The sequence below is a fragment of the Hermetia illucens genome, chromosome 3 (assembly GCF_905115235.1).
Source record: "Hermetia illucens chromosome 3, iHerIll2.2.curated.20191125, whole genome shotgun sequence".
Taxonomy (NCBI): domain Eukaryota; kingdom Metazoa; phylum Arthropoda; class Insecta; order Diptera; family Stratiomyidae; genus Hermetia; species Hermetia illucens.
In genome coordinates this window covers 173,727,034-173,752,916 of record NC_051851.1, presented here as the reverse complement: position 1 = coordinate 173,752,916, position 25,883 = coordinate 173,727,034, and the positions used below count along the sequence as shown (strand labels likewise).

General features: G+C 43.8%; 1 protein-coding gene across 4 annotated transcripts in view; it reads left to right on the top strand.

Moving 5' to 3' along the window:
- LOC119650696 (protein madd-4) overlaps nt 1–25,883 on the top strand; it is a 276,121-nt gene that overhangs the window by 121,277 nt on the left and 128,961 nt on the right. For all 4 annotated transcript variants that reach the window (XR_005249352.1, XM_038053678.1, XM_038053677.1 and 1 more), the window contains exons 3-4: nt 12,107–12,223; nt 18,387–18,670. Coding sequence is in view for 3 of the 4 variants with exons in the window: in XM_038053678.1 (XP_037909606.1) it covers nt 12,107–12,223; nt 18,387–18,670 (401 nt within the window). In the remaining variant the exon portion in view is untranslated. The remainder of the gene's footprint in view (nt 1–12,106; nt 12,224–18,386; nt 18,671–25,883) is intronic.

Below are 25,883 nucleotides of genomic sequence, written 5' to 3'. Positions count from 1 at the left end.
GAAAAGACATACACTGTCGTAATCACCGAAAGAGAAGAATGGTCGACAAGTCACGGGTCAGTCACGGAGGATGGATCGGGTGCAGGTGTGTTCTCGGAGAATCCGATTATAGAACTGGCCCGACCCCTCGGAAAAATGACGACCATATTCCAGGCGGAGATATATGCCATTTCATTGGCAACAGAAGAATGTCTGCGACAAAAATGGAGGGGTCGCACCATTCGAATCTATTCCGACAGTCGGGCGGCATTATCAGCATTAAATGGCAACAACATATCAAGCCAGTTGGTGTGGAGTTGTCGTCAGGTGCTGCTGAAACTTGGCCGACTGAACGAAACATTCCTGATGTGGGTGCCGGGGCACTCTAACATCGCCGGCAATGAGGAGGCTGACAGACTAGCTCGCCGAGGGTCTAGACCCACAATGGTGGGGCCAGAACCAGCTCTTGGAATCCGACCATCTACTGTCAAGTCTACTCTGAAGGGTGAAATTGCAAGGATTCACGCAACCGAGTGGAGAAATTTGGACTCTTGCCGGCAAGCGAAAATCCTTGTGAAGGAGCCTAGGGCCACTAGAGCCACATTTTTGTTGTCCCTTAAGAAGTGGGACATGAAAACCCTAGTAGGGCTTTTGACGGGACACTGCCCCTTAAACTACTATATGGAAAAGATTGGGGTAGTGGTTTCGGCTGTGTGCAGCCAATGTGAGGAGGAGGAGGAGACAGCCCTGCACTTTTTATGCAGCTGCCCGGCATCCTCAGATCTCAGACGAAGACACCTTGGCAAGGTTTTCTTCAATGAAGAATCTACACACTCTCTGCCTTTTGAGAATGTTCTCAGATTCGCTAAAGCCTGCGAACACCGTAGGCGGGAAGCCATTGAATAGGCAGCTTACGGGGATAGTGCAATGGGTCTAATAATGGTCTGAGTGCTCGGAGCTGCGGCTCTCCCCAGTTAACTAAACTAACCTAACTAACTAGTAGTAATTTGAAATACTGAATTCAAAATTTGTGAGATATTTGAAAGCTGGCGAAAAGTCTCCCCTTGCATGTATTGCGTCTATCAATCTTGGCTTGAGGGGCTTCTCAACCCCACCCCCACTTCCGAAAGTGGTCTCTCGGGGTAGCCCTTAAGTTTGCTTATCAGGATGAACTTCGCAATCTTTCAGGGAAAGGGAGGAGGACAAGCTATTAAACATGAGTTGAACACACTGTCCAAGCCCTGCTAGGAATACTATCCGGACCCGGGGATTTTAAGGCCTTTCATGGATCAGGCCACCTATTCCAACTCCTTTTCCTCAGTACTCCCTCTCTCACTGAGAACGCCAACTCGAATTGCATGGATGGGAAAAAGTACTTACTTACTTACTGGATTTCTTCTATCTTAACTGCTTTCATGGACCAGGGTGATCAATCAGCTTGTTGTTTTTGGTAGCCAACTTATACACGAGGCTTGGGTTTGTTAATATTATTGAGTTCCTGCCAGAAGTGTGCTTTTCGTCTGTTGATTTCGTGGTGAAGCTCCTCTTCCGCTCCCTTGTTTTCTATAGATCTAAGTGTTAGCACATTTTGGCCTTTTGCTCGCTACGCAATTCGCCGTAGTCCGATACAGTTCCATCGTAGAGTTGAAATTTCAGCCGTCCACCAGTACTCAAGTGACGTTCCGTGAGAAACTTTCCTTTTCGGCTTCGATGTATTGCAAGTTGCGGTATTAAGGCCCATTTTTGAGTTCAGTCCGAGTGTTGTGCCTCCTTTACCTCTCTTGAGAAAGCTCTTCGGAAAATTTGCCAAAGTCGATTTCCCAATGTTTCATGTGGTAGGCGTTAGCCAGACATCAAGCCATTGGGAAGAGCCGTATGTCACTTCGAACAAAATGTTCTGATGATCACTGTCATGAAGACATCCAATACTCTCCATCGTTGCATTGCTGATACTGATGACTCCGTAGCAGGAATTATGTCAAGGATAGTGCCCTTGCAACCAGGGAGTTCGAATGTCGGAGTTCTACCGATATTTAGGACAATAAGTCCCGCCCTGTGTGCTATGAAAATCTAATTGAGCTATGCCCCATTCCTGGACTCCAGTATTAAAGTTTTTCCCAATGAAAGGCCTAAAAATAAGTTCTGTCGGTTTTTTTTTTTAAATTTGAAGCTTTATTGTGAAAAATTGGTTATACATTCATTGTTCAAAGTATTGCCCATCGCTAGCCACAACTTTCTTCCATCTTTCAGGCAATTCATAGATACCATCGCGCCAAAAATTGGCCGGCTTGGCCGTTATCCACTCATCGAGCCATTTTTGAGTTCGTCGTAATTGGAGAAGTGCTGGTCAGCCAGGTCATGCTGCATCGACCGGAACAAATAGTAATCAGAAGGAGCAATGTCTGGAGAGTACGGCGGGTGGGGTAGGAATTCGTTCGGTTCGTTCGGTTTTAGCAGATCATTGTATACCACACCCAGCTGGTCCCACCATATACACAGCATGATCTTCTCACCATGAATATTTGCTTTGGCCGTCGACGATGAGGCATGGCCGGGGTATCCCCACGTTGCCCGACGCTTGGGATTATCGTAATGGCCCCACTTTCCATCGCCAGTAACTATTCGATGCAGAAAACCCTACCTTTCTTGTCGTTGGAGCAGTTGTTCGCACGTGAAAAAACGGCAATTCGACGTCTCTTGGCTTCAGTTCATACGGAACCCAATTTTCGACCTTTCGGATCATTCCCATTGCTTTTAAACGGTGGGAAATGGCTTGCTGAGTGAGTCCAAGTGTTTTTCCAAGTTCTTCTTGCGTTTGCGTTGGATCTTGGTCGGGCAATGCCTTTAATTCTTCATCTTCAAAAATTGTTGGCCGTCCGGCGCGCTCTTCGTCTTCGAAGTCGAAATTACCACTTTTAAACCGTCCAAACCACCTCTGACACGTTCGCTCAGATAGAGCATGGTCACCATAAACTTCCACTAAAATGCGATGACTTTCGGTTGCTTTTTTCTTCATACTGAAATAATGAAGTGGAACTCCCCGCAAAAACACATTATTTGGTACAAAATTGGCCATTTTCGTTTATGAAAAAAGTATTGTTGTTTGCACTTCAATTAAATAATTTATATTGACGTTTGTGCCTATTGACAGTAGCTTTCCGATGATATTTGGAATATGGATCAATGGAATAAAAAACAAGCTACGCCATCTATTGTAAAAACCGACAGAACGTATTTGTAGGTTTGAATTTTCACTTCGGTGTTCCAACCCTCGTCCTTCAAGCCGCTGAGCCTATCTGTTCGATATTAGGTGAATAATGAAAAAAATCATTTCTGCACTATAGACCCAAAGGAACGCATCTCCTCGATCGTTGCCTCTCACTCGCAAGTCAGTCCTGCCTCTTACCCGAATGGCAGGAGTGTCAGATATATCAGCATATCACAATGGTGATCTCCCATTTCGGTACTGCTCTTCGAGAAGGACAAGCTCAGCTCTTCTTTCTTACACATCTGCGCCACCAGACTGGGAATAGTCACAATCTATCGCATGTTCGCTTACAGAATGTTTGATACATTTCTTCGAAGACTTGGCAACGCCCAGAACCTAGAACATGAGTCACGTATTCTTTCAGTAGACCGCGATTGTTGCAAAGAATGCATCATTTTCTCAACATGCATTTTGCGTCCGGGTTCGCCTAACCTGCAGCACAAAGTGCTTCGGTTCTGCACTTTGTAGACCCGACTACCAGCCTGTAGGCCTAGTACTTAAAGCAGTTTTACTGCAGATGATTCACTCGATCTTCGTTTTCTCACAATGAAGAAGTTGGTTCGTTGCAGTGTTTGGGACGGTGACAATGGCCAATGTCGTCCTGGGATCGACATAAATGTGAAACTCCAACTTAGAGTTTGCTCATAATTGGGTAATACCTCTTTTATCACTATTTCCACCTTTTCTTCGAGATATTGTAGATCCCTTCTTTCCAGGATGCACATGGGTAGAATCCATGAAACCCACTGCTTTCGTGTCTAGGATGCTCTGAATTGTTTCGCAGAACTTATTCTTCTTGTCAGCTGTTCCAGTTCACCGGACAAATTTGACGTCTATTCCACTGTCTTCTGGTTAGGCGTTATTCCGGGTTTCTCAAAGAACTTTCCCTCTTCTTTCAGCTTGATGAGAAGGGCCTCTGATCAAGGTTTGCGTTTTTTTTCTTTGGCGCCGATGTTGTAGTTGAACTTGACTTTGCAACAGTGGATTCACTGCCGTCGATATACAACCTGCGAAGTTTCTAGTTTTATTTGGCGGCTGATCTGCATTATTTTCCCCCATCTTCTTTCATTACTTAGCTGTTCCCTCTAAAACGGGGAAAAGGGCACAGTCTGCCTTTTCATTAGCTCCTCTAGCGGTCTTCCAGGAGTTTGGCTCAGGTTTGATAGGAACTAGCAGTTCTATCAACTTTATTATGCTATTTTTAACATCGCTGGACAATGAAAGCAGCTTTCAGCTTTTTCCCTTTAAGATGAATTCAATCCTCCCCGTGAGATCCTTCTCTCCGACAAAGGAGTGTCACATCGCTTGGAGTTTGCTATATTTTCTGTTGGCTCTTTTTCTGATCACGATGGTGCCACCCCCTTTTGACGATCAGAACCTTCCATGGTACTATTTCCTCCCTCACTACTCGTCCACTTCTCCCCTGGGAAAGTACGACTGACGAAGATGACTATGACCAACTCCATCTCACAGGTCAGGATTCAGAACAGGTTGACTGATCCGTTTGAAACACGTACTGGCTGGTAACAGAGCGATGGGCTAGAGCCGATGCTCTCCAACCTAACACTCGGATACACTATCCGAGCAATGGATACCAACACCAGCGGGACGCTACTCATTAGAGAGGAACTTTTGCATGCTCTTGACACTACTGCGAAAGAAGTTGGACCACGCATCAATGACGACAAAATGAAAATAATGATGCGATCAAGAAGTATCACGCCAGCTCATTCGACCACCAATGTAGGAAACCTGAACATTGAATTCGTAGGCAGCTTTATATATCTGGATAACCAATGAGACTGACGAGGTCAAACGACGGATTTGGTTAACGAAAAGGACTTTCTTCTCGGTCCTTCCCATAATGAAGTCGAAACATGCGCACACAAACACCAAGTTACGCGTATACAAGACCATCGTACGACCAGGTCCCTAGCCCAACCTCCTTAACACCTCGAATCCTTCTAAGAATCTATCTCAATTTCAACATCCGCATATTGTTTTGATAACAAAGATAAGTTTCTACTGCCTTCCCCTTGGTGCCACCGTCAGCGATGCGACAGCCTAAATTGAACCTCCATCTTCGAGGTGATTCCTGCAGTTGTCTCGGCCTAACGACAGCGTCTTATAATCCATTGCAGTTCCCTTTATTTGGCTAACATGATATAACTGGTCCGCTGTATAGTCTATACAACTGTCTTTGTTGGTCACACTATGTATAGGAGCAAACGATGGTCGTTACGATTCTGGCGGCATAGTCTACTTCTTCTATCGGTACGTAAGCGATTTTATCACAGACCGAGCGATCACAGGGTTGTATAGGTGCCAGAGAGAGCGAAACGTGGACTATGCTCCATCGGGGGGCATAAAACCTGGGAAACGCCTGCTGAACCAACACCAACAGCTCTACTAACAAACCCTATCTCCACCTCCACGTGGTGATCACTGGGAGTTCTTTCTTCATGAAAAACTTCAGACGGAAAAGGATGAAGGCAAGTCCCCCGCGCCTAAAAACGGGATCTGCTGTTATTGGCTTTGCAAATATAAGCGAAAGGCCAAGCACTCTGCGTTTGCAAGGCAAATTTAGAAATATAACCCTCATAAACGTTTACGCACCTACAAGGATACCTTCTACGAGGCAGTTGAGCGGACTTTCGAAGCCTGTCCCAGGTATGATATCAAAATCATACTTGAATATTTCAACAGTCAAGTGGGGACGGAGCCCGTATCCAGACGATACATGGGCCAGCTAGCTTACATAGGGGTACCAATGATAACGCCGCTACCTCCCAGCGTTGATCAATGTCAGGGCATATGGGGGAGGGGGCAATATAGACTCGGATCATTATCTCGTTGGCATAGTTATCCGGGCTCGAAAAACAACACCACCTTCAATCTCCTCAGACAATGAGGTGAGAGTGAATACTGAAGCCATTCACAACACAGTCCTCCGTAATACTTATAAGAGGGAAATGGATGCTGCAATAACCACAGCTAACAAATGTCCTAGAGATGAAGCATCAACAAATGATCTTGACAATCACCTGAAGAACGTTATAATTGATACGGCCACAAACATATTTGGCTCCAGATGCAATGTGAATGTAAGCTAACAATGGAACAGAAGAATGCTACATGCCAAGTAATGTTATACTCTTAGAGAACGCGGGCACGGATAGAGGACTTATCACGAACTTCGGTGAGCGGAGAAGCGACTTTACAGTTGGAAAAGGAAACATGGGAGAACTAACAGATCGAACAATTCGCTCAATTGTCCAAACTACGAGTCCCGAGGACCCAGAGCACATATCTGTTCAAGATTCATGGACGAGAGGAGATATCGAGAGGAAACTTTAGGTGAAGGACTGATATCGAGAAATCTGGTGAGGAGGATGCTAACAAGAGTCGGGGGTGGTTTTAGTGGGTAAAAATACCACGCTCTCCCGTGTCCAGGCCAGAGCCTTTTGAAGATTTCCACCTCCTTATGAAAAAGAGGGTGTGTCGAGAACACGATTCCCTGAATTTAAGAAAGCACCCCAGTTTCTCTGGCGATAGGGGCGCAAAGCATATCTCATGAGTTCTTGACAACCCGGCCTAGTTGGCGGTTATTTGAACAAGTTCACGAGTGCGGTTATCAAGAATGCATTCAAAATTCTTTATGGTATGGTATGGCAGTCGAATTGGACGGTAATTTGAACATTCTGCTGAACTGTATTGTTTTTACATATTCAAACTGTCAGATGGTGATCTAGCTTCCTCAATAACCAGATTGAAGATCTCACTGAACCACAGTATTGAATCCCAGCTCTTCTCTTTTTAGAGCTCGTCAGGTTCTGTTGCTTTCCCCGATTTCTTTCCTTTGATTGCTTCCTCGACTTAATTGACGCAGACAGATGGAATTGGTCCAAATATCGACATTGCTTGTTAAAGCAGCGGATGATGGTTACGTAATGCGCGCTAGTGAGAATTCACGTGCCAACATTTGTCTGAACAAGCCGATGAGAAAATACCAAAAGGCCGGCCGACGTAACGGTGACTTGATACGCTGGATATTGATCTGAAAACTGCTTGACTCCATCCAGATCAGGCCTTTGACAGAACAGAATATCCCAACCGGCCAAGACGATCCCGCTCCTGAATGGAGCAGAGGGTGAAGATGAAGAAGAATGTTTGTCCGTCGCGGATCACCGATTGGTAAGCAGAGTACCAGACAGCAACTCTGTCGACCAAATCAACCCCCAGGGGCCAAGGAAAACCTTCTTTGAGTGGCACTGAGAAACACAGTATTTACATTGACTAGCTGGTCGTGATGCAGTAAGCGAATGCTTCAAGACCTTAATCGATAAGACCTAAGTTTACACGGGGACTCACCTAAAATGGATTCGAGCACGAAGTCTAAACAGGGGTTATCTGGTACCATGGGAACAAGCCCTCCGAGTCCACATGTCTCAGGAGAATTCCTACGGGTACTCGCCGTACTCGTTAGTACGTTAGGTAGGTCCCGCGTTCACCAGTATGAATGGTGAGCCAATACTCAGTATAAACTGGGACGCTGTGTCTTAAAATGGCCGTGGGGTTAGGCCTACATTGCGGGAACTCACGTAAAACCACCAGAGGGTAACTTATTTCCAAGAACATCTAAACTCTGCAATATCCTGATGGATTGTACTGTTTCTGAGGAAACTAACTGGAACTTATTACATATATAGCGCAGACATTTGCATGCTGTCTCCGCATTTATACTTTCAAGTTAAGAAGTGGCAAGCTTTCTTCGTTATTCCCAAACCATTTGATCCTTTTTTCGGAGTAAGATCTTCCGAAGAGAAGATACATATTAAATTGAAGATTATTCGACAATGGAGGGACTTGAGGAAATTCTATAGCGTTTGGTATTCTCCAAGGGGTTTCAATCAGTCAAGAAAGTCAAATTGAGTTCATTTCATTACCAAAAGTAATGAGCATATCAGGGCAACTTTTTGTAATACTCAGTCTAGTGGCTATGGTAAACCCTTTTTCCAAGCAACAGAATCCGGAGTTAGTATACATACGATGAAATGCTAACACTACAAAGCCAATTTTCCATATGTACAATCTTAGACTTCTAAAAACCGTTTTTTGAGCTTTTAGTCATCATCATCAACGGCGCAACGACTGGTATCCGGTCTAGGCCTGCCTTAATAAGGAACTCCAGACATCCCGGTTTTGCGCCGAGGTCCACCAACTCGATATCTCTAAAAGCTGTCTGGCGTCCTGACCTACGCCATCGCTCCATCTTAGGCAAGGTCTGCCTCGTCTTCTTTTTCTACCATAGATATTGCCCTTATAGGCTTTCCGGGTGGGATCATCCTCATCCATACGGATTAAGTGACCCGCCCACCGTAACCTATTGAGCCGGATTTTATCCACAACCGGACGGTCATGGTATCGCTCACAAATTTCGTCATTGTGTAGGCTACGGAATCGTCTATTCTCATGTAGGGGGCCAAAAATTCTTCGGAGGATACTTCTCTCGAACGCGCTGAGCTCTTTCGCTTCCTTTTCACCCTTTCTCTCTCTCCCTTTTCGACTGCTGGTCAAATCTTTATCTTTAAATCTCCTAAATAAGATCCTCTGCGGATTTATTCAATTTTATTGTTGTTTTGGGGGTACGGATGGGATGGACTTTTTTATTTAAGAAGAGCCGAATCGATGGAATATTTTTGGTTGAGTTTGGAGAAAACAAGCTCCATGCAATTAGAATCCTCAACATTCTGGGTCTGAACGGTTCAAGGGTTAGTGTGCTCGGTTGCGATGGTTCAAATCTCCCTACGCACGCCGCCGAATGACCAATTAAATATCTCCATAGAGAACTAGCCAAGAACCGTTTGATACATTACCTTACCTGCTCTCCCGGCGTAGGGAGCCACAAATTCAGGGACTTCCTTTCACCAAGGGAAGAAGAGGTGAGGAAGGGAATTGTGAGTTCAAAGAACCCCTTGCCATCTGGCCCCTCCACCGGTTGCGCTCAATTTTCTTCGCAACCAGGAGAACCCGAGCAACATGGCTCCATCTGCTAGCGCTCCTTAGCATCTCTCCGACACCGTTGTCTGGAGAGAGCTCCTCTTTGTCCGTACAAAGTTGTTAATGAAACCCATCATACCTACCGCAAGAGGGAGAGGTGTGATCGGTATCGTTCGCCACCGTATAGCAAAATACACTATCAGATGATCTTGTCTTCCCAATCTGGTATAGGTAAGACGGAAAACGATGTTGCTCACTTAGAAATTGAGTAAGATAATAGTCAATCTAACCAAGAACCCAAGTTGTCAATGAACCGCGCAGTCTACTGCCTCTTGACTAGTGTAGTCAAGAGAGTTGCCACTCGACTAGTGTGCGTTGCCGTTCTTTATAGCCAACTACCTCTCCTAAGTCGTTGCATTTTGCGGCTAAAGATGGCTTAAGATTGACAGATGCCTCTCGCAAAACTCCCCATCCATGCAGTTGGGCAAGGCGCTTACGATACACCTCCTCGCCAAGGACATCGGTCCATGTCTGCACGCGGTAGAGCCGAACGGACTGTGTTGCTTTCTTAGGGAACGTTATCCTCAATAATTCAAGATCTTTTTCTGAATTTCTAGAACTTCGTTTATTTGAGCTTCCATTTATCTAACCAATACATCAATTATCACAATTTGATCACAGCTTTCTATAACGAATTCTAATACGAAAATACTGACTGAAATTTGACGAGATAAAACTTAGCTTGGCCTTCTCTGGCCGGCAAAGGAGACTTTCTTGTGTTCCTGTAACACAGTCGACAGTTGACAGTTCCTCAGTCTCATGTCAGGCCGTCAGCTGTTCTTTGTGGCCATTGAATGCAGCGGGGGAGGCGATCCACAATGGCGCCTCCGATGTGCCGCCACACTCCTATAAGAAGACGTTTCCTGGTAGATATAATAACAACTTTAAACAATTTTAAGGTTTTGCTTTTATTACGAACTATACAACTTACTAAGCTTTAAATAGCATATTTTTCGCTTTCCAAGGCATTTTTCGAGCCAGATTGGTGACTCTTGATATCCAGGAATTTTCTCCAAAAACATTGGTAATTACTTACGGATAAATGTGATTCAACGTAATCTTCAAATAACCAACTAAAAATACATTACCTTTGGCTTCACAATTTCTGTGCGCTTTGCCCCATTTGCTTTGTCTATAATTCAGCTAATTATTAGCGATTTGCCTTCCACTTCTCCCAACAGAAAAATGGTCAACGAATGCCCCCCCCCCCCCCCTAAGGTATAATAATAATGCTTTCAACCCTCTACAACATACAACAAACAGATTATCCGGTGATTTATGTCAACGATACAAAACCCTTAGAAAAGTGCATTTAATTAATATAATAATTAAATTATTAATCGAAATTTTCGAAGGGGTAAGCAAACTAACTTTGAAAGATTCTGAACTGATTTTAACTATTCTTTTTGAATTTAGAATTGACCGACCCCAAGGTCTTATTCAATACTTTTTACTCCAGTAGCTGCGTTGCCATAGTATTTCTAAAAAACATATTGATGTATATTTGTGAACCTAGTCAGATACATTTTACTCAGCATTTATCATTTTCTATTCAACCAGAAACCAAATGTTTTCGAAAAAGTTTCTTCGTCTCTGGTTCACCACAAAATTTATCGATTAGCAACCAACACTGGAAAATTCCAGATACAAAGCCAAGCAATACAACAGCAACCCTATATTTAGAGCCCCATTTCAATTCACTTTTTTGACCGACTAACTGACAGATTCGCAAATAGTGACAGATACATCCCAGTCACTTTTTGTTACCGACATTTACACTCACACACGCACGCCATAGCGTAGATTCAGAAAATTCACCCTGACTTTTGTTAACTTTCACGAATGCCTGTTCTATCTTTTTCCCGGTAATTCCACACACTTTGAAGGCTTCGTACTTTTCAGGATTCCATTGTATCCAGCCAATTTGCTGATATCTGAAAGGATGACTTTCAGCCCTCTGCGTTTGTCCGTGTATCGTATAGCGAATCACTGAACCAATCATGTAGTTACCCTGTCAGTTATCAGAGTCCTACGAACCCACTAAAACGGGGCGAGCAGGCGGTGTTGAAAACGAGATGAGAGTCAAAAGACAAGCGGAAAATGTGACAATGAGTCGGGAAAACATTCGGTTACATTGAAATATCCTGTCAGACCCGTTTCCCTTTCGACACGACAATGAATTATAGAGAAGCTCTTTCGCTCATAAATTAATAATTAGGACTGAAAACGTGCATAGATACGAGCGTAATTCTATTTCCAGGAAAGGTTTGCACAACAAAACTTACTATAGGCATGGAAACACACACACGTAGACAACGTTAAGAAGTCGATTTTTTCCAGGACCAACTTTTCCATTCCTTGCATACTCCAGGTCAGATAGATTCCGTCCTAGTAAAAATGTATTCACATGAGAAATAAAACAAACAAAAAGATGAGCATAATGTACATACATATCAAATGAATGCCATTTCCACGGACCCACCCTCACCCCCGAGCTCCTGAACATCCCTAACTTTTCTAGGCTAGTTCCAGCCAGGACACACAGCGTAGTATAAACTCATGAAATATGAAAATATTGGACTTTTTCCTGTGATTAATAAATGAGCTGGAGAGTCCTCGATTCTACCGGATTGCCCAAACCCTACCCTACTATGATTGTCTGCACTGGATTTGGTGTGGCTCGTTTCTCTGAGTGCATGGCTCTATTAGATATTGTGTGACGCAGTCCCTTATATTTCCGACTTCATTTTCGTCTTGAATATTGCATTGAAAATGGTTTTCCTTGTCCTCTCGTTTCAGATTACAATTAGTCTAGTAATTTTTAGTGTAAGGACAACAACAGCTAAAAGACTCAATGCCAGCGAAGCATTTGACAACACGTGGCCGAGTGAAAACGAACTGGAAAATGAGTTAGAGGTAAGTGGACTAAATTTTAAATTTTTAATTATGTTTACGGAGGAAAACAGTCAACCAATATTCAAATGTGGTTTGGAAATTATGTTATGTTATGCATTACAACTTATTTCGTGTAGTAACATCAGACTCACGTGTCTTTGTGAGCATTATTCGAACGCGTTTGGGCATTTTGGTCACCGAGAATGTTGGTTCGTCTGAGGTATATAGTTCAAAATCCATTAGCAGGTCTTAACGCGCTCAGACGATGTACTGCTTTAGCTTTCGTTAAAACTGGTGCTGCGTATAGAAGAATGAACATCGGTATATACTTTCGCTAGCCAAAGTGATGGTTTAGATCCTCCAACGTTGGGCATGATGTCAATTAGCGTAGCTGCAACTTTCTCCGCATGGTCACTGATGTAAGTCAAATGTTACTACATGATCCAGGATAACAACTGGGTGTTTGACTTTACTATATACTTACCTTAAAACCTTAAAACTTGCGACTGCTAACTGCGTCAGCCTTGGGTTCCACCAGTTTTAGTCCATGTGATACCAGCGATTCCTTCACTATTCTCCAACGGTTACCAAATATTCAATTGGATCTATGTCAGTATCATAGAATAGTTTTCTATCCTCGAAATAGTCCCTGGTGATTTGAGTCATATTCAACTAATTCTGAGCCCCTGTCACCTTAGACTTACAATTGCTTCCTCTGCCAGTGCTTCGACATGTCTTCTGCTTCCTCTGCAAATCAGAGCAGCCTATCGTTTATAGTCTGCACCAAGTGATTTCCCAAGCTATCCTGTAAACAAATAAGGTGATAGGACCATGGGTCACTACCGTCTGTTGGTTTATCTCCCCATCTGCCTGCTTTTCGCGGTTTATCTGAATGCAGTTGCACCCATTGATACGTTTGATCTTATACCTGGCTCCTTCTTCGTTCAGTTGTCCATTTGCCTGTAGGAGGTAATGATACGCACCTCAATGCACTGATTGAATGGGGTCTTCTCCTTCGCATGTAAAGAAAGCGTGGCTCAATCGCTACACACTGCATTACAATTATTACCTCCTACACCCAAAAAGGACTACATACCTTCATCGTTATAATCGGTATACCAAACTCGCTCTTCTTTGCTTCACGGCTCGGGTCAGACAGGAGCCACACAGTGATTGCCGCATTTACAACATATTCAACTTTCTTTTATGATGATGCCAAAGCTCAGGGGATGTCCTTTGATGCTATAAAGCCATAGCACAGCCTTGGCGAGGAGGAAGGAAGTTAGTTGTTGAAATGGAGACGGGGTTGAGCGTGAAGGAAGTGGCGATGCACTCTTTGCCTAAACATGTGTATGCTGTAGTCAGACTGGAAGAAAGAAGATGGTAATCTGTTCTACATTTGTATAGTTGGAGATAAGAAGGATTCGTGGTATTTCACAATGCGACTAGGCCTGGGTATGGGGATGGGAGCGGCTAATTTGCTGGGTGTTGCGTTTGGGAGAGGCTCTACAAGAGATACGATCTCATATTTCCTTGGAACAGTGGCCGTTATAATAACGATAGAGGAGGGAAAGATTTCCAACATTTCATTTGTGCTCAAAGGCCTCAATTTTTGATGTAATGTTCACACCACCGATGAGTTAAAAAGCTCTTCGTTGAACTTTATGAAGTGATGTGAGTGTAGTTATACCTGCACCCGCCCAAATGCGAGAGTTGTATTCGACTCTAGGTTTTGTAGATCTGCGCTAGATCGAATGGTGAAAAATATTTTTTACAACGATTTAGAAACCCCAAAGATTTCACTTCATTTTTCGCAATGCCGAAGATGTGATCGGTTCAGCTGAGCTTACTGGAGATGTTAATACCCAGTGTATAGAGTGAGAGTGAGTCGGGAATATTCCGATAATCAACAGGAATAGATTGTGAGGATTTGGGAGTACATAGTTTATTCGAAATGAGACAGCACTGGGTTTTATAACACCGTTTGCTTTGCCCGAAGCTATAATAGACGGCATGTCCTCATTCAATGACTTAAACATGAGGTCCCGGTTAACGCGCAATGTGTGGCGGTGCATCGAAGGCGCGAACCTGATTGTGACCTCATTGTGGATTCGCCTCCGCCGCTGTATAAATGGCCGCAGTAAGTCCAACAGATGGCCTGACATCGGCTGGAGGGCAAATGTCTAGTATGACATTTGTCCACAGGATTGCCAACGAATTTATAAACTCTCTGGTCTCGTCCGCCGGCCAGAGAGGAGGCCAAGTAGGAGCTTTGTTCAGTTAATTGAATAGAAAATTGTGATATTGAGTAATTATATATTGAATAGAAATTTTGGTAAAATAAAAGTAAACGTTGAAAAAAGTAGTTCTCTTTGATCATTGAGGAAAACAGCATCTCCAAATGTGTTGATTCCGAACTGTTTTCCTTTCGGGGAGGCGTTTTCCAAGGCGTACAGCTTTTTGAACAGTTTTTCCCGAAAAAGTTCTAGCGGAAAATGAAAATAAGTGATTTTTTATGTCATCGACTTTTTCAAAGCACGGATTCATTTTTGCATTGGAATTTTCGAGAGCTATGGATGACTTGCCGATCCATCATAAAACATCTGTACACTCATCAAGTGCAATCTAACATTTTCCGACTGAAAACAACTTGCGTCCAGCGCGGAAAATTTTGAATCGGAATTAGAACGCTTATTCCGTGCTCGCAACCTGTAAGCGAAGCGGATTTAGCGAGGAAATTGGGAAGCAGCTTCTTGTGAGATTGCAGCCGAGTTGAACGGAAAAAAGTCGCTTGGATTATGTGTTTCCCAAGATAACATCACACATTTCGTCAATATTACATCACAAATTGTGCTAATATCAATTCATTGCGATCGGGACCCAGTAAAACGCCGACTCACAGCCAATTAAACTGCAGGAAATTCTATTCAATTTTTCTTTTTAATTCAATTTAATTTATTTACTTTTATTTTCTTTTATTTATCCGAGTTGTCACAATGTCGGCATTTATTTATTTATTACGTTTAATTTATTTTTATTTATCATTATTATTTTGCTTATTTCTTATATTTAAATTTACAATTTTTTTTTCTCTGGCCTATATTTGAGTTTTCCGATCTCTGCCAGACCGTTTGTCCGTGTGGCTGCGAAGTTTGCTGCGACGGCAGACACAAATTCATTAGGAGCCACAGCATTTTCGCTCCGGCGTTCTGCCGCTTCGTCCTCTTTATTTCAGCATCCCTCCTGGAATCGACTTGAAATATATCACCCGAAAAAAAGAAGAGTGGTCGTTGTCAGGGAGCCTCCATTTTGGTGACACAATCCGGATGCGTAGTGCCGTCAATTGAAGGCGCAATTTGGACTGGCGGGCATTACTACGGACACTATGTGGTTTAACCACGTCTTAGTCGGTCTCACCGAGGAGATCATCGGCCTGGTCTCTGACGTGCTTAAGGAGTGCCCTTATGTCCGTCTAAAGGAGCACCTGACAAGACGCCTTTCGGTGCGTGATGAGGCAAGGCTCAGTCACTTATTGAAGGAATTGTCGCTAGGTGATCGTACCCCCAGCCAGTTGCTTCGCGAAATGAGGCAATTGGGATGGAACAAAGTTGACTCAGAGCTGCTGATGTCCCTCTGACTTCAGCGACTCCCGGAGAGCATCCACGCTATTTTGGCCTACGTGGACTCGGGATCGCTAGAGGTGTTCTCCGCCACAGGGGACAAGATACATGCGACTCCACTCGGGGAGTTAATAACTTGAAATCAATTATGACAACATTAGCCGACGCGGTCACCAACCTCGCTGCGCCAGTTGGCCAGTGATTGGATCCTGCTTCCCGAAAAGGGCGTAATTAATCACCGGGTGCCTCATCGGCCTCGACATTTTGTTGATACCAACGGAAATACGGAGCTAATGCGACTAAATGTACTACAGGTTGTACGTTTGGCTTAACAAAAAGCTAAATTCCCTGGGTGCCTCGGCGACCTCGCTTTACAATCTTTGACAATACTACAATACTACGACGAGAATCAGCCAGCGAATCAAACGAATGCGTGAAGTCAAGGGCCATCAACAATTGTGGATTAGATTGAAAGTGCTACTTAAGAGGTCATTAATGAAGATGAGAAAGAGTGTGGGTGACAGATAAGGTACTGTTCTAGCGCGGCATTTTGGCTATGAAGTTCTGATTCAACACCGTCCAATACAACTGGAATGCAATGGCCAATGAGGACGCTTTCAATCCATTTGTTTAGCTTGTCATGAAGAGCTAGTGCGCAAAATTCGGCTAGGCTGTCAAAAGCCTTCAAAATATCAAAGGCGACAACTTTGGCCTCGATGTGATTACGAAGAAATTGATTCCATTTTTCCGTGACAAGTGTCATCAAGTCGCTGGTCGAGCGCATAGAAAGAAATCCGTATTGCTTGTCATTGATAAGGTAGTTTAAGTCGCGATAGGTCATTAATTTAGAGTTGGTAAGTTTTTCAAAAATTTTTGACAAAATTGAAGTTAATTCTACTGGTCGGTAGCAAGAGGGATCACAGGTCTCTCCTTTTGTAGGTATGGGCTAGACATGAGCTATTTTCCAAACCGATGGAAAGATACCCTGAGTGTAAGACAGATGAGAAAGTTTGCGCAGAGGTGTAGCCAGCCGCAGATTTTTAGGATTCGGAGGATTCTTTTCTCGAATGTGGCCAATAGTTCGCAATTTTTCTTGTTAACAACCCAAGTCTCCGAGAGATACATAAGGACTGACAAGATCATAGTCTTGGACAGTAAGAGTTTTGACTTTATGGGGAGACGTTTCGAGCGAAACAGTTCTTGTAAGCTCTGTTGGCTACTAACAATTGGTTGTAATTTCCGACCCTAGATAGGAGAAATTTTCAACGGTCTCAAAGTTTTAGTCTCCTATTTTAGTTGTTGTCGTTTGACCAGTGCGATTCGATGTTGTTCGTTCTTTGGTTTCTGGCGCTGACATTGCCATCATGTACTTCGTCTTGCCTTCATTAATGTCCAGTCCGAGATCTCGCGCCGCCTGCTCGATCTTGATGAAGGTAGACTGTACATCTCGGGCTGTGCTCCCCATAATGTCAATATCGTCAGCACAGGCCAGTAGTTGGGTCGACTTGAAGAGGATGGAGCCTCTCCCATTTATATCAGCATCCATTTCCAGGGTCAGGCTAAAGAGGACCCATGATATTGCATCCCCTTGTCTTTGTCCATTGTTGATGTTGAATGATCCGAGAGTGATCCTGCTGATTTTATCTGGCCCCGCAGTGTACAGTTTTACCCTGGCTATGCTATCATAGGCAGCTTTAAATTCGATGAAAATGTGGTGCAACTGATGTCCATATTCTAACAGTTTTTCCATTGCTTGCCGCACAGAGAAAATCTAATCTGTTGCTGATTTGCCCGGAGTGAAGTCTTCTTGGTATAGGACTATCCGGTCTAGCAAAATAGCGGAGAATATCTTATAGGTGGTACTCAGCAACGTGATACCTCTAAAATTGCTGCACTGTGTGATATCCTCCTTTTTATGCATGGGATAGATAATGCCTCGTTACCAGTCGTCAGGCATTGATTCGCTGTCCCTACACCTATAATATATGGTGTAGTGGCTCTTCTCCGGGAAACCGGCCCCTCTCCAAAGCATCTTTTGCAACGCTGTTACATCAGCCTTATATTGGGACAGGGTACCGTCTAGCTACTCAGCAGCATTCCGTCTGTACAGGGAGCGCACAAAAAAATACGCAAATCGGAGTTCCGTGCGCGCTGGCGGATTCGTCGTTGTAAGATAAGAGACTCCTTCCGTGGCCTCGTAACATTGGTTTCTCGTGTAGGGTTGTCAGTCCTACTCAACCCCCAACCTAGAGGACCAGTTGGTACATTTTGTCCCGTTTTTAGGCGTGGGAGACTCGTCTGCAGTTTTTCATGAAGAAAGAACTCCCAGCGATTACCACGTGGAGGTGGAGATACGGTTTGATAGTAGAGCTGTTGGTGTTGATTCAGCAGGCGTTTCCTAGGTTTTATGCTCCATCGTGGGTACAAATCCACGTTCCACCCTGGGATCTATACTACCCTTTGACCGCCCCATTTAACTAGTCAAACTTTATGAAAAACTTGTGCTTGCTATGTAAGAAAACCCTTCTCCATTAATAACATCTTCTTATCCTTTCTCATTTCAGCAAAAACGTAGTAAAAACCAAGCATGGTCCGCCTGGTCGGATTGGTCAACGTGTTCAAGATCCTGTGATGGTGGTATTGCTCAACAGCTAAGGAGATGTCACTCGCCCAATGGTTGCCGGGGTGAGAGTATACGATTTAAAATATGTAATATGCAACCATGTCCTGAATCACAAGATTTTCGAGCACATCAATGTATGGCGTACGATGATGTCCCTTATGACGGGACGTTGTTCAAATGGACACCACACTATGATTATTTGGAGCCATGCGCGCTAACTTGCAGGTAAGTGATTTATTAGACACAAATCTATTTCTATTGGATATTTGCGGATAGGGATATATTTATGATCGGTGGAAGGATATGTTGCATTGACGGCAAAATCAACCTTTACTCTCAAGCTTCCATAAACTATTCATGACTGGCCTAGTATACCCACGTGATATCCGGCGTGAGATTTTGAAATTTCGCAGTCCTCCGTGGGGATATCCTGAGAAAGTATTATATTTCGCCAAACGTGAGGAACAGAATCATCACATTCAGGAAGCCGCGTGCCTATCTACATGACACGATTTGTGGCCTCTTCGGTCGTTTTACCCCCTCCATACCTACTATACATTCCGAAAGATTCGCACTGCATTTTGTAATCGTCAACTTTGTCACTGCTTTCTTTCGCTCTGCTTAGGTCAGTTTTCTCGATAGAAGGGGTGAATCAGGTTCATTTGGCGCCTCTATTGATGGAAAACATAAATTCACAATTCCGACTCGTTTCTTTCACACGAAGTGATACTGCATTGTAGCTGCACGAACTTTACCATCGCTTCCAGGGTGTACTACACGAATCCATACCAAAAGCCATCATGCAGGCGGGGTATTTCTCTCAGAAATGAGTACTACTTGCCCCACCTTCACGTTTGATATCTCCTTGGTGCACTTTGCTCTGGATTGGAGATATTACAGATATCCCTGGGACCATCAACTCCAGAACTTTTGGTAAAGTGCCTTCAACTGATGCCACCGCTCATAAATGTTCTGTTGAGATCTATCAATTTGTGGTAATGCCTATAGCGGTTACTTCACCAAAAAGTGCCCCGCTGTCAATACTTCGATGTCCTCAGGACTACTAGGTAATGGAACTATAGTCCTCGAATTCAAGCAAAATCTGGCATAACACTGTCAAAAATTCTTCAACGGTCAGGACTACGTTCGCTATACACTTAAGCTGCCGATTTGTTGATTTTACCGCAGCTTCCCACAAACCGCAAAAGATGGGGTTTCCACAGAAATAAACTGCCAGATAACACCGTCTTTCGCGGAAATGGATGCAATTTTCTTTGCTGCCAAATTTGTTACCTACTGCATCTCCTCATCCATTTTCTTGGCTCCTATTAAATTACTGCCATGGTCACTATATATTTCCGAGCTGTTGGTCATTTGAGTCGAGCCAAAAATGCCTCGGTTGACAAATCACTGATCAATTCGAGATGTACGACCTCCGTCACCAATTAAACAAATACCTGGACGTATCCTTTCAATGCAGTTGTAGTTCACATCCTTGTCTTGAATAGGCCTGCGTAATCCACCCAGCAATGCAAAAGCAGTGGACTTGGGGTGATTCTGACGACACAAAGATCGCCCATCAATTGCTGGCCGCGACTTTTAGAGTAGCTTGCAGAAGTAAGGCAACGATGCAGTTCATTCTATATAACTTACTACAGCATCTATAGACTTTTCTGCAGCAGATTGTTTTTGACCACGTCCTCGATATGTTTGCCAAATTCAGCGTCTTTTAGCAATCGAACTGAACTGAACAGAACAGAAATCTACTTCTTCCATACTCTTTTGAAAAAGTAATTCCTTTTTCTTTCGCCACAAACCGTAGGGCCATTGCGGTCACCCTTACCAGCGAAAATGATGAAAAGCGTCCCTGGACCACGTTCGAAAAACAAATCACATCTTGAGCTACCCCAGCGCCTTTGAGGCGTCTTGAACAGTTTCACCATAGTGCGTGCACTATGAGCCCGTTGGGGTTTATTTCTCTGGAAGGACAGTCTGCTGGATTGTCCTTCGATTTTATGTATCCCAAGACCAGGATTCATCACTCATTTTCCGTATCTTAGTTACCTGATTACCAACATAACTTTCCAGGTACGCCGCATCCTTTTCAAGCCATGCTAAGACTATGGTCGAGTCGCACCAGCGTTGTACCTTTGACAATTGTAATTGCATCGTTCAGGATTCCATTTTCATCAGTTCGGTTACTAGAAGAGCTTCGTCCATCAAGCGCAATCGTAGCAGAGGTATTTTTGCTTTCAGCGACTTTACAGGAGTCTTGGAATACAACAGGGTAAAATTTACACCCCCTTGTGTGTCAACTGTCTTAAGGTAGACAACAGCGGCATACGCAGACTCTGATGCGTCGAACTATCCATGTAGCTCGTTTCTTCTGATACCTAAGTATTAGACACATCGCGTGATCCGAATAAACTCCAGCGTTGACAGTTCGGCTTGCAAGCGCTTCCACTGGTTCAGAAACTTTTTCGTGGGGTATTATCCCAGCCTATTCCGAATTCCATATCCTTTGAATTAAGATGTTACCACCAGTGGTCATCGGAGCTAACCACTGCAATGTTTTGTTTATGGCTGCAATATTTAATAGGATACTGCTGTTCGTGAATTTTTTAGATGAATTGGAAATCATGAGCCACTGGGTTCCAAATAAATCCCAGCGTGGCGAACGATACGTTCTGTATTATCTCTCGGGATCTTGCTCGGGATCGCTTGCCGCCCATTTATGTAGGCCAAAACCGCCAGCTTTCAATAATTTCCATCACCTGATGCACCAGAGCATACGCCTTCTCCTTCGTTTCTGCTCTGCTTTTGGACCCTACAATCGGACGTAATTGTATATTAAAGCTTCCTCTATCTTTACCTTTTGAAGGTGTAGCATGGTATGGTATTCTTTGTTGCACTCCAGACGTCGCACGTGACAGTTCGGTTTCGGCATACTTTAGACTACTTAACGAAGTATCGTAGTTTCTTTCCTCGACAGGGAGCTTCCGGAACTCATCGCAGGAAAACATAGTATCTTTCTCTTTGCAATATATGCAACTACCTTTCGATTGTGCCGCTGAGGCTTTTTTCTCAGGGGCTGAGTTGATAAAGGTTGTGCTTGGATGGACAGAAGCAGCTTGAACCCGCAAAACTGGTCCACTGCAGATAGCTCCTTGTACGTCTGTGCCCCTGTGAGTTGGAGGTTAAGAATACACCCAAGGCCTTTCCTGCTGGTCAAAAGAGGCGACTAAAAGAGATAGAAATCTGTGGGTTAGCAACCTGCAAATTTTGAAACTTCCTTCCTACCGAAACGTTAACAACACCTCGGATAGGGACTGACTTCACAGACTATGATTGATTTCTGGAATGTGCGCACGCTCCTCGACAAGGGTAACGAGGGTCCTCAGAATACCCGCTTTCTCCAACTGCAAGATTTCGGTCCAGGTTAAGTAGCGTGACATTTGTGTAATGCTACGCACCAACGGAGACTTCCGATATAGTGGAGAAGGGTGCTTTCTACGCGGTTCAGGGGAAGCTTCCTAAAGGTGACATTGTCATCATGATGGAGGATCTGAATGCCAAGGTAGGATTTGACGATTCCTTCCTCGGACACGTGATGGGTAAGCACGGTCTTGGCGACCATAATAGTAATTGTGGGAGGTTTGTGGATTTTTACAACTTCCACCGCCACCACAATTCCGTACGTGCAATCAGATCGCCACCTTCCAGATCAGGAGTGGATTTAGGAGTTGTCTTCTGGATGTGCCTAACAAGAGAGGCGTTGACATCGGCCTGAAAGGGAATCAACATTTGATGGTCGCTTACGTTCGATTGCGTGTTGAATCTGTCACTTCTCGCAGGGTTGGGGAACTGTTACCCCTTAAATTCAACATCGACCGTTTGTATGACCCAGTCGTCGCTCGACAGTGGGAGATTTATCTTGCTGATCGAATGGTAGATCTAGCGAGCAACTCCCTTGAGGATATCGATGAGCATTGGGCCACCATCAAAAATGCTGTTTTCTCGGGTGCGTAACATGAGATGCGCTCACATCGGCCTCGAAAGGGATCACCTTCGCTTGCATGTTGAGTCCGTCACTTCTAGCAGGCTTGGGGAACTACGACCCCCTAAATTCAACATCGACCACTTGTATGACACAGTCGTCACTCCACAGTGGGAGAGCAATCTTTCTGATTGAATGGCAAATCTACCGGGCAACCCCTCTGAGAATATCGATAAGCGTTCGGCCGCCATCAAAAATGCTCTTCTCTCAGATGCTACACAGGTCGGCAGCCATATCTCAAAAGAACGTCATGCGATCTTGCTGAATGCGCAGTCGTGGAAGATCGCAGCGAGTGATGACGGGCATGACGCGCTTGAACTCCGATTTCGCTTAGAATCCCAAAAATTAATAGCATAGTGTGCACCGTAACAAGAGAGAATTTGTTATTGCGCTTGTCAGGGAAGCGGAAGATACCCCAGAACGCAATGATTTCAAAACTGTTTACCGCATCACGAAATAGCTAGTGTCCACAAATCTTTTGATGATCCTGTGAAGGACGTTAATGGTCGACTTATCATCCACGATGATAAACAACTGAAAAGGTGGAAAAAATATTTCAACATTGTTCTTAACCGTATTACATCCGGTGAGGTTCCTCCTCCTCTGAATGACATAGCTGATCATCGTAACATGCGAATGTGGACTGTTTTGGAGAAGAGAAATAACGTCGGTCATCAATGCGCTCATAAGGATTAAAGCCTTGACGGTGTCCCCGCAGAGTTATTTATCGCTACACCTGCAGTTACCGTAGTTCTACTGCTTCCACTCCTACTGAAATCTTGTTCTTATTCTTATTCGAGCCCTTTCTCGTAGAGTGGAAGAAGAGAATGATCGTCAAGATCTCAAAAAAGGGGACCCGTTTCGAGTATGACAATTGTCGCAAAGGGAATAGCGAAAATAATCCTGGAATGCATCAAAGAACATCTCAAAAGTGATAGAGGGCAGGCTGGTTTCCGCTCCGGAATCTCAAGCAATAACCACGTCAACACCCTACTAATCATTTTGGAATAGTGCGCGGAATTTAGATCTTCGCTGCACCTACTCTTCATTGATTTCGAAAAAGCTTTCGATAGCGTGGAGAGGGGGTGTATCTGGAGTGCTCTACACAGGGGGGGGGGACTTCCCGGAAAAAGTAATAGTTTATATCAAAGCGGCATATGATGGCGTAAAATGTGACGTGCTGCACGGAGGTAAAATCTGCATCCTATCACCGATATTATTTCTTCTTGTTATCGGTGACGTTTCTCATGGTGCGTTGTCCGGAGGACGTGGATGAATTCAATGGACGATGAGATTTTTCCTCAAACACCTCGACTATGCTGATGACATCTGCGTGCTATCTCACCCGGTCGTGGATTTTGGCCAAATGGCTCTGGATTTGAAAACAGAGGCAAGCAGAGTTAGACTGAAGATAAACACCAACGAAACCAAAGTTATCAGTCTGACACGTCATTGCACTCTCCGTATCTGCATTAATGTGCAGAACATTGAAGTTGTCGATCAATTTGCATATCTATGGAGCATGGTTTCTCCCAACGATGACACCGAACTGGACGCATTAACAGCGCTAGATCCGCTTTCGCTGCCCCGTCTAAAATCTGGAAATGTAGTTATCATTGACTAATTTGAGCGTCTTCTGTGAACGCGTCCTTTTCATTTTGATACAAGAGAGTAGTACATGGAGGGTGACATCCACTGTTATTCAAAAGCTCCAAGCTTTCGTCAATTGCTGTCTGCATCGTATTATCGGAGTACGCTGTCCTGACACTATCTCAAATGAAGAACTTGCTGGGTGCACAGGCCTGGCACTGGTACGCGTTTGGAAGACGGAAGTGGGGGTGGATAGGTCACACATTAAGGAGGGCGACAATTGCATTGCCATGCTATGCTATGCAGTGGAATCCACTCTCCCAAGATGGCCGACGAGTGGGGGAGGGCATTTGGCGAAGATAAGTAGAGGACAAGTGCGAGCGTCTCGGGAAGTCGTGTGGGGAGCTGAAGAGTGTTTTAAGTAACCAGAGCGATGCTGCGTTGTTGGCTATACCCCACCAAGTGGTGAAGGGCAACAATATATTTTTTTCGCGTCTAGGTAGGTCCATAGGTCGTGGGTTGTTTCATAACATGGTACCTAAATTTGAAAGGATATCAAATGGAGCAAAAGTATTAGAAATCTGAATTGGAACTACGAACTTATTTATGAATTCATTCTTGCTTCCATCCAATTATCAAGAATCTCATATTTCCTAAATCATCCAAGGAAGGCTTCATCCAATTGTATCCTTTTTTGAAAGGCATAACTCCAATCCTTACTTTCCTCACAACTATTCATCCTCATAAAGGAATAAATTTAATCAAATCCAGCAAACAATACAACAATAGATGTTAACCCTTACCTTTATTCGGCTTCCCAAGGTGCAGCACAATATTCCACATTCAATTTCATTATTTATCTGAATCCGATCAACTCCTGTACAATTTATGCAGGCTGCTTTCTCTCCCCGAATGGATCCTATTTTGCATTTTTTTGTCTTCTCCCTAGGATCATTGTAGTATCTTTGAGAGCAAAAACCATTTTCAAAGTCATGAAATATATGAAGATGAAAAAGTGAGCAAATATCGTTATTTGCACACAAATCCTGTACTCAATACAATAGTAAAATTTCAGATAGATTCTATCCATAAAAATGTACAGTTTCAACCCTTTCATGGAAAACGAGAGCAATCGATAGTCTAGCATTTGTGGAAGCAGATTTTCCAGGATATACTCACAGTGGAAAAGTTGGGAGCGAAATTGTTGGGAGCCAGAATTCCTAGAAGTTCTATATCCTGAACAGAAATGGCTTCTAAACGTAATATGGAAACAGTAGCCATTTTTCTTCTAGAAGGAGCCTGAAGCCATTTTAATTACAATTAGTGTACACATTAAATATTTTGTAATATTTATTTACGGGTTTTGCTCAGTCGCTTTAAATTAATAGAATAAATTTACTTCCTTCGCGCCTTAATGAATTGAGGGTCGTAATTTCTAATGTTTCACGGGAAATCTAGGGGAAGCAATTGCCCTGACGGAAAGGTGCTAAGAGCAGCATCGTCTTCTCATAAAACCCTTACTGCAAAACAGGAGCGTCTATTAACCCCCGATACGAGACACCTTTCGCTCCATATCCTTCCTTCCAGCCGAGTAGTTCTAACGAGGCATTTTGCGGCTTTTCGTGATGCATTTTCCGGCTGAACAGCATCACCAGATAAGTGTAAAATGATGTCTACATAAACATTTCCCCAAACTAAAAACAACAAGATCTTCCGTTCAGAAGCCGATGTAGGTGTTTTCGCTTACACAAAGACGCAGGGTAAGCACATACCCTCCCTTCCTGGAATCCT